Raw genomic sequence first — 15,658 nt, 5'->3', positions numbered from 1 at the left:
ACCACGGGCAGGGCAGGGCAGGGAGAAGAAGCACCTCCACCCAGGACAGGCTTTGTTTCTGACCATGGAGTGCACAAAGGTTCTCACCCCATGTGGTCAGAAGCTTGTCTGAAAGTGGCAGGTTGGCACAGACCTGTCAGTCCTACACTAGTAGTTTGGCTAACATACAGGGGGCATCTCTAAGGTGCCCTCTGTGGGTATATTTTAATAAATCCCACACCTGCATCAGTGAGGGTTTATTATGCTGAGAAGTTTGATATGAAAACTTCCCAGTATTCAGTGAAGCCATTATGGAGCTGTGGCGTTCGTAATGACTAACTCCCAGACCATATACTCAATATGGCTATACTGCACTTACAATGTCTACGAATGGACTTAGACACTGTAGGGGCATATTCTCATGCAGCTATGCCCTCACCTGTGGTATAGTGCACCCTGCCTTAGGGCTGTAAGGCATGCTAGAGGGGTGAGTTACCTATGCCACAGTTAGTGGTTTGTGGGCATAGCACCCTGAGAGGGGTGACATGTCGACTTTGCCCTTTTCTCCCCACCAGCCCACACAAGCTGCAAAGTCAGTGTTCATGTGCTGGGTGAGGGGTCCACTAAGGTTGCATAATACATGCCGCAGCCCTTGGTACCTTTCCTCGACACAGGGCTCTTGGTACCATGGCTACCTTTTATAAGGGACTTAACTGTGTGCCAGGGTTGTGCCAGTTGTGGAAACAGAGGTAAGATTTTGGGAAAGAACACTGGTGCTGGGGCCTGGTTAGCAGGATCTCAACACACTTTCAAAGTTGGCATCAACACTAGGCAAAAAGAGGGGTGGGGCACTTTCCTACACCCCCCCCCCCCCCTTCCCCTCAAATGAAAGAGGATGAGACTAACCTTTCCCAAGAGAGTCTTCATTATCTAAGTTTAAGAATCTGGAAAGGCCATCTGCATTGGCATGGGCAGTCCCAGGTCTGTGTTCCACTAAAAAGTAATTAATTCCCTGTAGGGATATGGACCACCTCAAAAGTTTAGGGTTCTCACCTTACATTTTCATAAGCCGTCTGAGAGGTCTGTGGGCAGTCTGAACAATAAAGTGAGTACCAAACAAGTATTGTCTCTGCTTTTTTGGGGACCAAACCACAGCAAAGGCCTCCCTCTCAATGGCACTCCAATGCCGATCCTTGGAGAGTAACCTCCTGCTAATGAAAGCAACAGGCTGGTCAAGGCCTTCATCATTGGTTTGGGACAGGACTACTCCTATCCCATGTTCAGCGTCATCTGTCTGCACATTGAACTTCCCAGAATAATCTGGAGCTTTAAGAACTGGTGCTGAGCACATTGCTTCTTTCAGGGTGTCAAAGGCCTTTTGACAGGCATGAGTCTAGTTTACCTTCTTTAACATCTTCTTTGAGGTCATTTCTGTGAGGGGAGTTACAATGGATCCATATCCCTTCATAAACCTCCAGTAATAACCAGCCAAAGAATGCCCTGACTGGAGTCTGGGTTTTTGGAGCTTCCCAGTCCAAAACTATCTGGACCCTGGGTTGAAGGTGGCCTCCACCTACCAGGTGGCCCAAGTATACCACTGTGACCTGCCCTATATGGCACTTAGATGCTTTAATAGAGAGGCCTACTGATTGCAAGACCTTCAAAACATTCCCTAGGTGAACCAGGTGACCCTGTCAGCTGGAGCCAAAGACATCAATATCATCTAGATATGCTGCACTAAAGAACTCTAAGCCAGCAAGGATGTGATTCACCAGCGTTTGGAAGGTGGCAGGGGCATTCTTTAAGCCAAAGGGCATAACAGTGAACTGATAATGCCCATCAGGTGTAGAGAATGCGGTCTTCTTTTGCTCCAGGTGCCATCCTAATTTGCCAGTACCCAGCAGTTAAGTCAAAGGTACTTAGAAATTTGGCTGCACCTAATTCTTCAATCAGTTAATCTGCTCTGGGTATGGGGTGTGCATCTGTCTCAGTGACAGAGGTGAGCCCTCTGTAGTCCACACAGAACCTCATTTCTATCTTGCCATCTTTGGTATAAGGTTTGGGGACCAAGACCACTGGCTAGCCCAGGGACTGTCCGAGTGTTCTATTACCCCTAACTCCAGGATCTTGTGGACTTCCACGTTGATGCTCTATTTGGCTTCGTCAGACGGCCTATAGATTTTGTTTTTGACAGGCAAACTGGCTCCTGTGTCTACATCATGGGTATACAGGTGTGTCTGACCAGGGGTCAAAGAGAAGAGCTCCGCATACTGCTGTAGGATTTGCCTGCAGTCAGCTTGCTGTTGGGCAGAGAGGGTTTCTGAACAGACAACTCCATCTACTAACCCATCTTTAGGGTCAGTTGAGAGAAGGTCAGGGAGAGGTTCACACTCTGCTTTCTCAACCTCATCAGTAGCCATCAGCATGGTTATGTCTGCCCTATCATAATAGAGTTTCAGGTGGTTAACATGGATCACCCTCATGGGTGTCCTGCTAATGCCCAGGTCCACCAAGTAGGTGACCCGACTTCTTTTCCATGATTCGGTAAAGGCCATTCCATCTGTCCTGAAGTGCCCTGGGAGCCCCAGGCTCCAGAACCCAGATTTTCTGCCCTGGTTGGAATTCAACCAGTGCAGCCTTTTGTTCATACCACGACTTCTGCAGTTGGTGGCTGGCCTCAAGGTTTTTGGATGCCTTTTCTATGTATTCAGCCATTCTAGAGCGGAGGCCAAGCACGTAGTCCACCACATCTTGTTTAAGCTCATGGAGAGGTCTCTCCCAGACTTCTTTAACAAGTGCCAGTGGTTCCCTTACAGGATGACCAAACAGAAGTTCAAAGGGGAAAAACCCTACTCCCTCCCGTGGCACCTCTCTGTAGGTAAAAAGCAGGCATGGCAGGAGGACATCCCATCTCCTTTTGAGTTTTTCAGGGAGCCCCATGATCATGCCCTCCAATGTCTTGTTGAATATCTCGAATAAAGAGAAGGGATTGGAGGATTATGTGGTCCAGTGTATGCCCTCCAGACAACCTGATAATGAAATATAATACACTGTTCCAAAGCTGACACAAGGAAAAGGAAGGAAGTCCTGATAATCAGGAGCAAAAGTCCTCACACACCACATATGGTGTCATGCTTCATCATCGGACAGCTCCTCGTCAGGCCGGCGCTGCAATGCCTGACGGGCACCCCCCGAAGGGGGGCTCTTTGCCGGAGATCTTTTTATTAATGATGAAGCCGCGGAACCAAATGTGGGTCCGAAAAAGAGGAGGAAGAAGAAAAGGACAAAGTAAAATTGGCTCAAAACCCTCACTAAATGGTTTATTATTTGCTGTTGGGAATTGGTCAAGATTAAAAGAAGTTACAAGGGAGTGAAACAAGAGATAATGCTCAGGCACTCGTACAAAAAATCAAGGAAAAGGAAGACGGTAATTATCCGAAGTCCCTCAGTATATGGTCAATATGCGGTCGACATGTTTCGCGTCTCTTATGGTCCAACAGGATCCCCTGACGCTTCTTCAGGACCTACTAAATCATTGGATTATTCCAATTGAAAATAAAGGAAACAAATATTATTATCCCTTTTCTCAGCTCCTGCAATCTAACGCTCACAGTCAAGACGTCATCAGTCACTTACTAGAGATAAAACGGACTGGCTTTTCTTTCCTATCAGTCACCCAACTCCATTCTGAGAAAGGGTATCATGGGATCACGCAGGCCTGTTGCCCGGTTCACAGTGAATTCGTAATGATGCCGGCGCTCAGTGGTGCACCTACCCCCGCGGCTGCGTTCCTGACATCTCAACAAGTCCATTGGTTTGTGGATGGTATGGTGAATTGGTCACCCCACACTCATTCCACATCTGTTTCAGGTACACTGACATGAAGTTTGTACCTCTGTCAGAAACCACATCCTTAGGGAAAACCACTAGTAAAAACACCAATCAGGGTCTTGGCTACCACAGGGGCAGTAGTAGACCTAAGTGAATTGCTTCAGGGTATCTGGTAGCAGGATCCTCTACCACCAGTATGTACTTGTTTCCTGAGGCTGAGAGTCGTTCAAGTGGACCCACAATGTCCACACCAACCCTTTCAAAGGGTACCTCCACCACAGGAAGTGGAATGAGGGGGGCTTTTGGGTGGCCACCTGTCTTTCCACTGACTTGACAGGTGACACAGGAGCTACAAAACTCCTTCCCTTTCCTGGACATATTGGGCCAATACAAGTGGTTTACAAGTCTGCTCCACATTTTGGTCTGTCCCAAATGCCCAGCTAGGGGGATGTCATGGGCTAAAGTGACAAACTCTAAACACCTGGGGCCCTACCACTCTCCAAGTGGCACCAGGACCTCAGTGTAAAGGAGTCCATCTTCCCAATAGACCCTGTGGGAGCCACTGATCTCCCTTCTGTGCAGAAGCTTGCTGCCTCAGGCTTTCAAGAGTGGGACACATATTTTGTCCTTGGCACAGCTGTTCCCTGAGGGTCCCCATGGGCCCAAGAGCTCTACCTGATAAGGCTCCAGCTCCAGGGACTCTGTTCCCTCAGGGGATAAGGCATCTTCCTGGGAAGAGAGGTCTTGTTTCTTTTGCTGTTCAGAGGCTGGTCCCCCAGTCCTCTTATCTTTTCTCTTGGAAGGTTGGGCCATTATTACAGGCTCCAACACTTCCTTTTCACCCTGTCCTCGGGTTTTCACACACCAGTTCAGGGATTCCCAGCATGGCTGCATGGGTTTTGAGCTCTACCTCAGCCCAAGCTGAGCACTCCTGATCATTCCCTATCAAGTATTCCACTAGTATTGCAGAAGAGACCACTACCTGTTTATGGCTAGTAACCCCTCCCCATTCTAAAGTCACCATAGCCATGGGATGGACTTTAGTCACATTGTCAGCATTGGAAACTGGATAAGTTTGTCCAGCCAAATACTATCCTGGGGAAACCAGTTTCTCTGTCACCATGGTGACACTGGTACCTGTACCTCTCAGGGCTTCTACCTTTGTCCCACTAAGAGCTGCTGCATGTTAGGCGGCCAGGCAGCGAGTGTGACTGTATCCACCCCACCCTCAGAGACTAGAGTAGCTTCAGTGTGAACCCTGATTTGCTCTGGGCACACTGTTGATCCCACTTAGAGACTGGCTATTCCAGTACTAAGTGGATTAGTGCTAGTGGGATTTTTCTTGGGACAGGCCATGTCTCTAGTTTGGTATCCATGCGGTTTACACCAGGGCCTTGTACCCATTTGTTGACTATGAAGAGGCTTGGGCCCACCATCCTGAGCAGGTTTTTGGGGCAGTTGTGAAGACTCTGTTTTTGTCCTTAGGTGTCTCACACCACTCCTTTCCCCTGGGGAGGTTGTGTCACCCCTTTCTTTTGGTCACCCTAGTCTTGACCCAATGGTCTACCTTCTTTCCCAATTCTTGGGGAGAAATTGGACCTAGGTCTACCAGATGTTGATGCAACTTGTCATTGAAGCAGCTACTTATCAGGTGTTCCTTCATAAACAAACTATAAAGCCCATCATAGTCATACACTCCACTGCCAGTTATGTAACCATCTAGTGTTTTCACTGATGTAGTCAACAAAATCAACCCAGGACTGCTCGATGTTTTGTGAGCCCCCCCAACCTAATTTTATACTCCTCAGTGGAGAATCCAAAGCCCTCAAACAGGGTAGCCTTCACGTGGTCATAGGATTCAGCATCATTACCAGTGAGTGTGAGGAGTCTATCCATACACTTACCAGTGAATAGTTCCCAAAGGAGGGCTCCCCAGTGAGATCTGTTTCACTTTCTGGTTGCACAAACCCTCTCAAAGGATGTGAACCACTTGGTGATATCATCACCCTCTTTATATTTGGAGACAATCCCTTCAGGGACTTTAGGATATCAGTATTCTCTCTGATTCTATTCTATTTGTATTGCTGCCACCATTAATGGGTGCTAAACTAATTTCTCCTCTCTCCCTTTCTCTAGCTAGGAGTAGCTGCTCCAAAGCTAACTTTTTGGACATCCTTGCTAAAAGGATGTCCTCTTCATTGAGGTTGTCCCCAATGTTCCTAGAGGAGCTGGACTCCCCTGTGGAAGATCCAGTGAGCTCTATTCTTGGAGGCAGGGATCTTTGGACCCTGGTCTCCCTAGTTAGGTGAGGGGGGAGGGTGGAATCCTCCTCATCTCTAACATCTTCCCTGTCTGAGTTGAGTTCTTCATCCTCAGCAGGGTGGTACCTGGTGTACTCTGCGAAGAGCTCCAGTAGCTTAGCCTTGGTAGAGTTGGAACCTGTTCTAATCTTTTTCAGTTTACAGAGGGACCTCAACTCTGCCAACCCTAGGTTGAGTTCCATCACTATTTGCTTTGAGCTGCTCATTATGTTACTAAAAGTTGGGATTACTTTTTAGAAACTAAAAAAACTATTTCTAGTAACTAAATTCTAACTTTACAATAACTTTTAAATCTAAAAAGAAATGCTAAGGGAGCTTAACCGAGGCCCTAGCAGGACTTAAAATATTTTTTTGAAAAAATATGCCAAATTCAAAAATCAGTTTACTAAAAGCAATTTTGGAATTTAGTCAGGTATTGGCTGAGTAGTCCAGCAAATGCAAAGTCGTAGACCCCACTGCTGATCCACCTATGTAGGAAGCTGGATCTGTATGTACTATATCAAAATGAGCTATAATGTGCACAGAGTCCGTGGGCTTCCACCTGGAACTCTTTTGTGCGGTCAAGGTAGAACGACAATGCTCTTTTTGGGTCCAGATGGTGGAGTCGCTCCTCTTCCTTAGAGGGATGTGGTGGATCAAAGAAGGTGGGCAGGGTGATGCTCTGACCCAGATAAAACAGGGTCCCTACCTTGGGGAAGAAAGAGGCACGAGTTCTGAGTACCTCCTTGTCTGGAAAGATAGTGATATACAGTGGTGTTGATGTCAGAGCTTGCATCTCACTCACTCTCCTGGCACATGTTATTGCTACTAAGAAGGCTGTCTTGATGGCAGGTTTGCTAAACGGACAGTTATACAAAGGCTCAAAGGGAGTACACATCAGAAATGGGAGGACCAGATTCAAGTCCCATTGGGGCATAACAAAGGGCGTAGGGGGAAATATAAGTGCAAGCCCTTTGAGGAATCTATGTACAATGTGGGATTTAAACAGAGAAGTCTGATCAGGCAGCCAAAGAAATGCAAATAAGGCAGAAAGATGGCCCTTGAGAGTCCCCAAGGCAGAACCCTGCTGGGCAAGGGAAAGTATGAAGAGAAAATAGCAGAAAGAGGATCAATAGACCTTTCTGTACAATAATATACAAAGCGTTTCCAACGACAGGTGTATACAGTTTTAGTGGAGGGACGTCAGGCTGCCAAAATAACTTCACAGACTTTGGGAGGAAAGTCAAAAGCCATCAACTGCCGCCGCTCAATGTCCATGCATTAAGGCGCAATGTTACCCTGCTGCTGCGACAGACGATTTCCCCAAAGGGGCAGCCGGATTGATGCCCATTTTGAGACGCTCTGGATACCGGACTCTCCTTGGCCAATCCGTAGCCACTAGGATGACTTGGGATTGGTCATTCATGATTTTCTTGAGAACTCTGGGCAGGAGTGGTATGGGTGAAAAAGCATATAAGAGGCCGGAACTCCACTCGAGGCGAAAAGTGTCGCCATGGGATTGCTGACTTGGAAACTCCAACACGCAATACTGCTGACATTGCACGTTCTCTGCGGAGGCAAACCGATCTAACTAAGGCTCTCCCCACTGCTGAAAGCTTCCTTGCGCCACCTCCGGATGGAGATATCCTTCGTGAGCCACTAGGCGTCGACGGCTGAGTTCATCCACCCTGGCGTTTAGCAAACCTGCCAGGTGTTTAACACCAGGGTTATGCCCTGCTGTTCCAGACATGTCCAGAGGTGCAGAGCCTCTTGATAAAGGGTCCACAACCTCACACCACCCTTCTTATTGCAGTACCACATTGCAATGGTGCTGTCCGTGAACACCTGCACTATCTTCCCTTCCACAACAGGAAGAAATGCTTTCAATGCCAGTCGGATCGCCCGGAGCTCCAGCAAGTTGAAATGGAGTCCAGATTCCGCCTGGCTGGGGAAAGGAGAGGAGTTTGCCTCTGACCCAATCAGTGTTAACTAACCACCACTGCAGGTCTTTTGCAGTTCCCTCTGAGATCTGAACTGTGTTGGTAAGATTTCCCTGATGTTGTGTCCACTGGAACTTCAGGTCCCACTGCAGAGCCCTCGTATGCCATCTGGCATGTTTGACTAACAGGATGCAGGAAGCAATGAGTACCATCATCCTCAGTCTGTCTCACCAAAATCCAGGATAGAGGTTGAAACATCAGTATCATAACTTGAATATCCTGGACTCGCTGCTTGGGAGGATAAACCCGAAACTGCACTGTGTCCAGAACAGCCCAGATGAAAGAAAGCTTCTGAGAGGGCGTCAGGTGTGAGTTCAGCCCGTTTATAGTGAACCCAAGCGACTGCAGGAGGTCCACCGCAGTCTGAAGGTGGGTGACGAGACCCTGGGGCGTAGGAGCCTTCAACAGCCAGTTGTGTGTGTGTGTGTGTCAGGATGGGGAATGTGAAAATACGCATACTGAAAGTCCAACACTACCATCCAGTCTCCTTGGTCTAGGGCAGGCAAGACCTGAGCCAGAGTGAGCATCTTTAATGTCTCCTTTTTGAAGAAAAGATTGATATCCCTTAAATCCAAGATAGGGTGAAGCCCCTTGTTTTTTTTGGAATCAGAAAGTAGCGGGAATAACTACCACTGCCTACTTCTGACATCTGGACCCTTTCTATGGCTCCCTTGGCCAAGAGAGCCATTACTTTCTCGTGGAGCAAGACTAAATGATTCTCCATCAGTCGTTCTTTCAATGGAGGGATACAGGGAGGTAAAGACTGGAAGGGGAGGGAATAGCCCTTCTGTACGATCTGCAAGACACATTTGTCCGATGTTATGAACTGCCAGTAAGGGAGATGAAATTGAATCCTCCCTCCAGCTGGGCGAGCATGGTCTTACAGAACCATATTAGGAGGGCTTGTAGTTGCAGAAGAGGGGGGGCTGGGTGGTGGCCGACCTCTGGCTAGACCCTCTGGGTCTGAGGTACCATGACCTCGCCCTCACAATGAATGCTGTGAAGCTAGAGGACAGTGGCTGACCTGTGGTTGGGCGTGGTACCCCGCCCCTCCCGAAGCCTCGAAAGGGGCGAAAGGTAGACTGCTGGCGACTAGGCACCGAGAGGCCCAAGGATCTGACCATGGCTAGAGAGTCCTTGAACTGCTCATGCGCCAAGTCTGCTTTCTCTCTAAAAAGACGTGAGCCATCAAAAGGCATGTCCATCAGATTTGCCTGGACATCCCCCAGCCAGTGGTCAGCAGCCTGGAGACGAAGGAACACTGTCAAGGAAATCACCCTGCCCAGCAAGTCCATCGTGTCCAAACCACATTGAATGGTAAACTTGGTTGCATCTCTCCCATGTGCGGAGGTAAGAGCATACCAGTATCTGGAGAAGTATACAGTCCTCTGGCTTCCCCTAGTTCCTCATACCAGTCCTGCTCCTCTAATCCATATTCTAAAGGGTCCTCAGAACCCTCCCATTCCTCACCTGTGCCTGGCTGATCAAAATAAGCCTCCCAACCGCAGGGGCAGCCCGCTCAAAAAAAATCTGCGCATGGCTTCGTAGAAGTCTTTAATGTGAGTGTGGGAGGTCGCCCCGGCTCCTGGATAAGGGGGAGGTGCTCAGAATGTCGATGTTCCTGTGATGTCTCGTTGGCCGACAGGCATGGCGAAGTCGAAGTCCACTTGGATTTCTTCTTGTGACCCTGCTCTGGCTGTCCCGAGCACCTCTAGTGAGAAGAGGACTTGGGGCTCCTGGAGCGGTCCCGCTACCACCTCCTTGAGCGGGATCATGACCTCCTAGGAGTCACACAGACCGAAGTTGATTGCCGGGCCACCATGAGCTTTAGAGACCGCTGTCTCAAAGCTTTCGGGGGTCATGGCCCGGCAGTTGGAGCACGACTTCCAGAGACATACTTGGTGGGTGTACGTCGCCGATATGGCGTAATGGCAGGCACCACACAGCTTAAACCCAGTCTTCTTAGATGACATTCCTCGCACAAACACGAAAAAATCTTCGACAAAACGGTTGAAAAATGCTTGTCAAAAACAGGCAAAGGGTGGCTTGATCTCAGACCTGCACTTAACTGGCACAGACTGAAAAGAACTGACGTACGCGCGCTGGGGTTGGAGGTGACCGTGATGTCAGACGGCTCCAACAATGCTGATGAAGCCACGCAGAGCAGGACGATGCATGAGGATCTGAACGATGCCATCCGATGACACACGCAGGGAATTGCTCAGCAAAAGGATTCCAGATTTGAAGCGGGTGCCAGGGAATTCAGAGGTAAGGAATCTGCAGCTAGAAGTCTCTATCAGATATTTCGTTTTCAGAGAGGTGTGTCCTCCCCACAGGTCAGTCACAGCCCTAAGGTGAGCTGCCTGGACACATTTAGAAACCTGCCATTTTTGGTGTTGGCAAATTTAGGAACTATGGGACTGGGTTATACCCACTTCCCACAGGAAGTTGTCATAGGGTGTGTAATGACCCTATGGGGTAAGTAGTCCTTTGGCTACTACCCTATACTCCCCGAAACACCCCTAAATTCAGTATTTAGGGGAGCCCATGCCTCCAGGAAACCAGGAAATTCCTGCACCTGACTTGGCCCCAGCACTGTCAGCTTGTCTGCTTTTCCCACCAATTTGCGCAAATGTCGACTCCAAAAGCCTGGCAGGGCTGCCTGCCTTCAGCAAAGACCCAGGAACTCCCGTGGAGCAGCAGATGTGCTTCCCTGCATCTTGCAGGCACCCCAAGTGAACTGTGAGGGCTCCGGACAGCCGTGCTGTATAGCCTAAGTTGAAATGAATCAACTGTGCCAATGTGGCCCCCCCAGCCCTTAAGAGACAAATCCCACCTTGGACTTGCTCATTTTGGACTCAAGGATGCCGCCTGCAGCATCTGCCCGCAGGCTCCCTCAACCGCATGTACTCCTGGTGGAGAAAACCGGACATCTCAAAGCACCTCTGCACCCGTCGAGAAGAGGACCCAAGGTGCCTCTCCATCCCCAAGCATCTCAAGACTTGAGCCCAACTGTTGATTCTTCCCGACTGGCCTCCCTGCCAAAACCTGCAGCCTTTTTTCAACCAGACCGATCCCCCTTGACTAACATTGGACACCCAACGCTGTACTACACCTCTGCACCCGGCTGCCCCAGTACCAGTGTGACCTGTTGGCGTGGGCCTGACCCTTGCCTTATACTTGCCTTAAGTCCAGGAGATTGGTCCCGTACATCACTGTACTATATCTGAATGCAGTACTTGTTTTTCTCTCTCCATAGGATAACATTGCAGTTTTTCAGAAATTGCACTAAGTTTCGACTTTTCAAAACTTTAAAGATGTCTTGCGAAACGTACTTACCTGAACCTATCAATTTGTGCCAAAAAATACATTTTTTATTTTTTGTAAATTGGTGTGCATCTCCTTGAGTCGTGTCATTTATTGGCTGTGTCTGTATTTGTAGATATCCAACACTCCTCTCTGTAAGCCTAAGGCTGCTCGCCCACACTACCCACTAAAAGGGCACCTTGGGACTACTAGAGCAAGCCCGTGTCCACTAGTAAGGGAACCCATGGACTCTTCGCATGATATACTTCATTTTGATATATCATATAAAGAGCCAGCTTCCTAAAGGAACAATGGCTGTGTCGAAACAGATCTGAGGCGCACTTGTCCGAACCCGAAAGCAGAAGAAAATCTAACAAGGAAGTTAATGACCATGCACATTACCAACAAGAGGAGTCACTCTACCTTCTAACTCACAAGTCTTTCTTCGAAGAAAAAACATCTTGCACACATCCGAGCCCAACACTAGATGGCAGGATTATGCTAAGCATCTGTAGCTACAGGCATACAACTCAAACACAGCAGTTTCCTAGGATCACTGCTTTTCACTCCCAGTGCCCTCTTCGGCTGCCTCAGGAGAGGAAGCTCCTAGAAAGTATTCAGCACAGAAGAACTTCTTCTGCAAAAGGGGCCAGCAGAAGATCATGCAAAGCTTATTCCATAGCCTATGGAACAAGCTTATCTTTGATAAATTTGGGAGGGGGGAGGGGAAGGGGTAATCTAATAAGTCTACCTATGAAGAAGAGCAATTTGGACTGGACTCCTTAGGAGACATTGTGAACCATGCAGAGCCATTAGGAGGTGAAGCAAAGCAGGGTAAACTCGGTCTTCCCTGCCAGTAACCAAGCTGCCCTTTCTTGTAACAACATCCATTCAGCTGAGACCACAGGCCTTTCAGAAGCAAAAGATGAAGTCCAATTTAGATCCCACAATGGACATTAGTAAGGAAGTCCTACCAAATTGTCAGACAAGGAAGGAATTCCATCAATTTAAGCTAAGAAATCAAAGTGACAACACTAGTGGATGGTAAGAAAAAGCACCATTAATTTAAACCCATAAAGTGACATGACCTAACCAGGAAATTGCCATATCACATTTACCACTTCAAGTACTATCAAGCAGTAAATCACAAGTAGGAAGGTAAATATGTTGCAATATCAGACATTCTTCCTAACTTATTGTAAAACCTGTGTTCCTGCCTTTGAATTTACTTTAAGGCAGAAATGGTGAAAATAGTTGAACAGTTATTTCCAAGTGGATGCCTTACACGTTTCTGCTAGTGACTTACTATAAATGGGGCCACAGTCATTTTACCTCTTATGGAAAAAAAACACCAGTTGGCTTTTGTATGTGAAATATTATTTACCTTTTAAAATCCAACTTTGCATTTTATTGATGTTTAAGATTTCCAATCTTCAATGTATTTCTGTGAACCAGAGAAGGTTTTTTCCACAGTTGTCAACATTTAGAAAATTCGGTCTATTCAAGGTTTACGCAGTTCATTACAAGAGAAAAATTAATGAAGGAAAAATATTCAAACAATTGGGGAACACGATTGTGTTTCATGCTGCATTTTTAAATGCAACTAGTTTACAATTATCAATCCAAGAGTACACAATTTGCCACAATGCAGATTGCTGCATATGAACAAAATGTGTCCAGATTTGTCAACATGCTACAAAAGTGATCTTAAATCAGTGTAGATACAAACAAATGCCAGATTTTAGTTTCACATTATGCAGCCTCGAGAAAATGAACTAGCATAGAAAACCAACTCGGAAGATAACTTTCCTACTGGTAAACTTCCATGGACTGCAGTTCAGTCAGCATCAACGTGGTCAGCCTTGATGGAATATCGAGGTAATCATAGACACAAGATTGATGCTTCTGCTCTCACTTGAGACGTGCCCAATCAACTACAGTTATCTTCAGGAGAGGTTTTTCTGACAGATCAATTTGTGGAAATATCTGCCACCATTACATTTCACCTGTTTGTAATAAAACGACTAACCATATAAGACAACAGCTTTGGAATGGGGCCCAAAAAAAACTCAACTCAAATACATGCAATACGACCAGAAAAGATGTAGCTTCTCACCTTATCCAGCACCAGAACAAGGTGCCCAGATGATTTTCCCGTGATTGTTTTCAGCTTATCCACTGAAGTCTGCAAGAGGGTGAGGGCATGATCAGGCTGCACATGGCAAAGGCCAAGTGCCAGGCTCTTAACATTCTGACAGGAGAGGATGTGGGATCCACTAAGAATGGCCTGTGGAGAAAGCAGTAAGAGTTACTAATCCAGTGCTACCAAACACCCAATAAAGTAGAACCTGTCAGATGTAATGCAGACATAGATGGCAATCTTGTAATTGGAATTAGACTAGGCACAATAAATAGGAACAATAACACAATCCGGCTTGCTAAACAAAGTATTCTTTGCTACTTTTTAGTACATTTGTATAGTTTGGGCAATCTACCTAGCAACTGTTCATTTTTTAATTTGCACTTCTAAAGTCTGTGAAGCATATACAAAAAAACGGTTTTGTCTTTCTAACACCTTTTGTTTTGCAGGTAGTATATGACTGATCATATCATCCAAAGAATTAAAAGCTCTTCAAGCTGCATTTTTAATTTGTGGAAGAAAGCAGGAATCTAAACTGATTCAGTCATATGATACTGTTACCTCCTTTAAGGTGAATTTTGATTTTGTATACATGACTGCTTATTATCTGAACATTTACAAATATAAAATAGTTACTGATAAGGCTTGCAATTTTCCAACTCTTCGTAAAAATGCTACTGTGATTTAAGAGGCTGGTTGCAGAGATAACAATTTTAATTCTATTTTATGCACACCTTCATAAAGAGGCTTCATTAATGCTGCTAGAATTAAAGAACAAGTTACTTACCTTCAGTAACGCCTTATCTGGTAATGACAGGATCTAGCCACAGGTTCCTTACCTTAGAATTCTCCGTAGGTGCCAGACTGGATCTAGGAATTTTCTCATAGCAGTTCCTCTACGTGTCGGAAGAGGGCATTGTGTGATTCCATAGCAGCGACGTACACCGGATGTCACATCAGTCTACAAACTCCCCCTCACCCCCAACGTCAGTTTCTTCCGTGACTGTTTTCTGCGTCAAATACACAGCCATTTAAAGAAACTGCCTATGGAAACATTCTGCTAAAAAGAGACATCTCTGTATCTATTAACTACAAACTCCCAATGAAGGCATCTTAATGCCAAGAACGGGATCTTCGAGAAAAAGAAAAAACAGTTTGCAGAGCTTCCCCGTAAGGGGAGTCTCTGTCCTTAAAAATCAGTTCGCAGGAAGGATGGGTGGGTCAGTAAGGAATCTGCAACTAGATCCTGTCTCTACCAGGTATGGAGTTACTGATGGTAAGTAACTTGTTCATCTGAAAGAGACAGTTGGCCGCAGATTCTTTACAATTAGATACCAAAGCAATATTGTCCCCGGAGGTGGGTCTGAGGACCAATTTCAGGCAAGGAAGTCCTTAAGTGCCGAATTGGTAAAATGCCCATTACAACGGACCTGACTGTTCATAAAGTAATGTTAGGTAAATGTGTGCAGGGAAGCCCACGTTGCTGCATAGCATATATCCAGCACTCTGCATTCTAATGCAGTGGTCGTGGATCTCACTAGTAGAATGAGCATGCAAGCCCTCAGGAAGTTGCTTCTTGGCCAATGCGTAGCAGAATTCAATACAGATCACAGCTGATCCTACAAAAAGTCACTGACCAGAACAATCCAGTCTAGAAAAGAGAACGGATACTCTTAGGAGTTTAGGAGAGTAAGAAAATAGGCCACACCATAAGAACTGTGGAAAGGACCACAGACAAGTAAAGGCATAGAAATGCATCGCAATATCGTTACCACGGCAGTGGGACAAAAATGTGTCAGACGACAACAGACAATACGAACGTAAAAATCACCTGCTCCCAAGGTGGGATTGAACCCATGTTCAGCCAGTACATGGGGGCTAGAGTCAACAGGCAATGCCACTGAGCTATAGCTCTTTGCCATAGAAAGCAGTCAGTTCAGCCAAACCGGCTCTGTAAAAGTGCAGATAAAAGGGGGGAACCCAATAACCCATCTGTGATGAAGAAAGCATTGCTTTAATAGAAATATGGGGAAGACAACAGCAACTACTGATATAGAAACAACACTCGCCCTAAGAAAACACTGCCAGAGATAATGTTAACA

The 15,658-nt window shown here is 46.6% G+C and overlaps 1 protein-coding gene across 2 annotated transcripts in view; it reads right to left on the bottom strand.

Moving 5' to 3' along the window:
• ESPL1 (extra spindle pole bodies like 1, separase) overlaps positions 1-15,658 on the bottom strand; it is a 434,914-nt gene that overhangs the window by 76,147 nt on the left and 343,109 nt on the right. For both annotated transcript variants that reach the window (XM_069230952.1, XM_069230951.1), the window contains exon 26: positions 13,533-13,703. In XM_069230952.1, coding sequence (XP_069087053.1) covers positions 13,533-13,703 — 171 coding nt within the window. The remainder of the gene's footprint in view (positions 1-13,532; positions 13,704-15,658) is intronic.

The sequence above is a fragment of the Pleurodeles waltl genome, chromosome 4_2 (genome assembly GCF_031143425.1).
Source record: "Pleurodeles waltl isolate 20211129_DDA chromosome 4_2, aPleWal1.hap1.20221129, whole genome shotgun sequence".
Classification (NCBI taxonomy): Eukaryota; Metazoa; Chordata; class Amphibia; order Caudata; family Salamandridae; genus Pleurodeles; species Pleurodeles waltl.
Note: the sequence above shows the minus strand (reverse complement) of the source record. Positions and strands in the feature narration are given on the sequence as shown.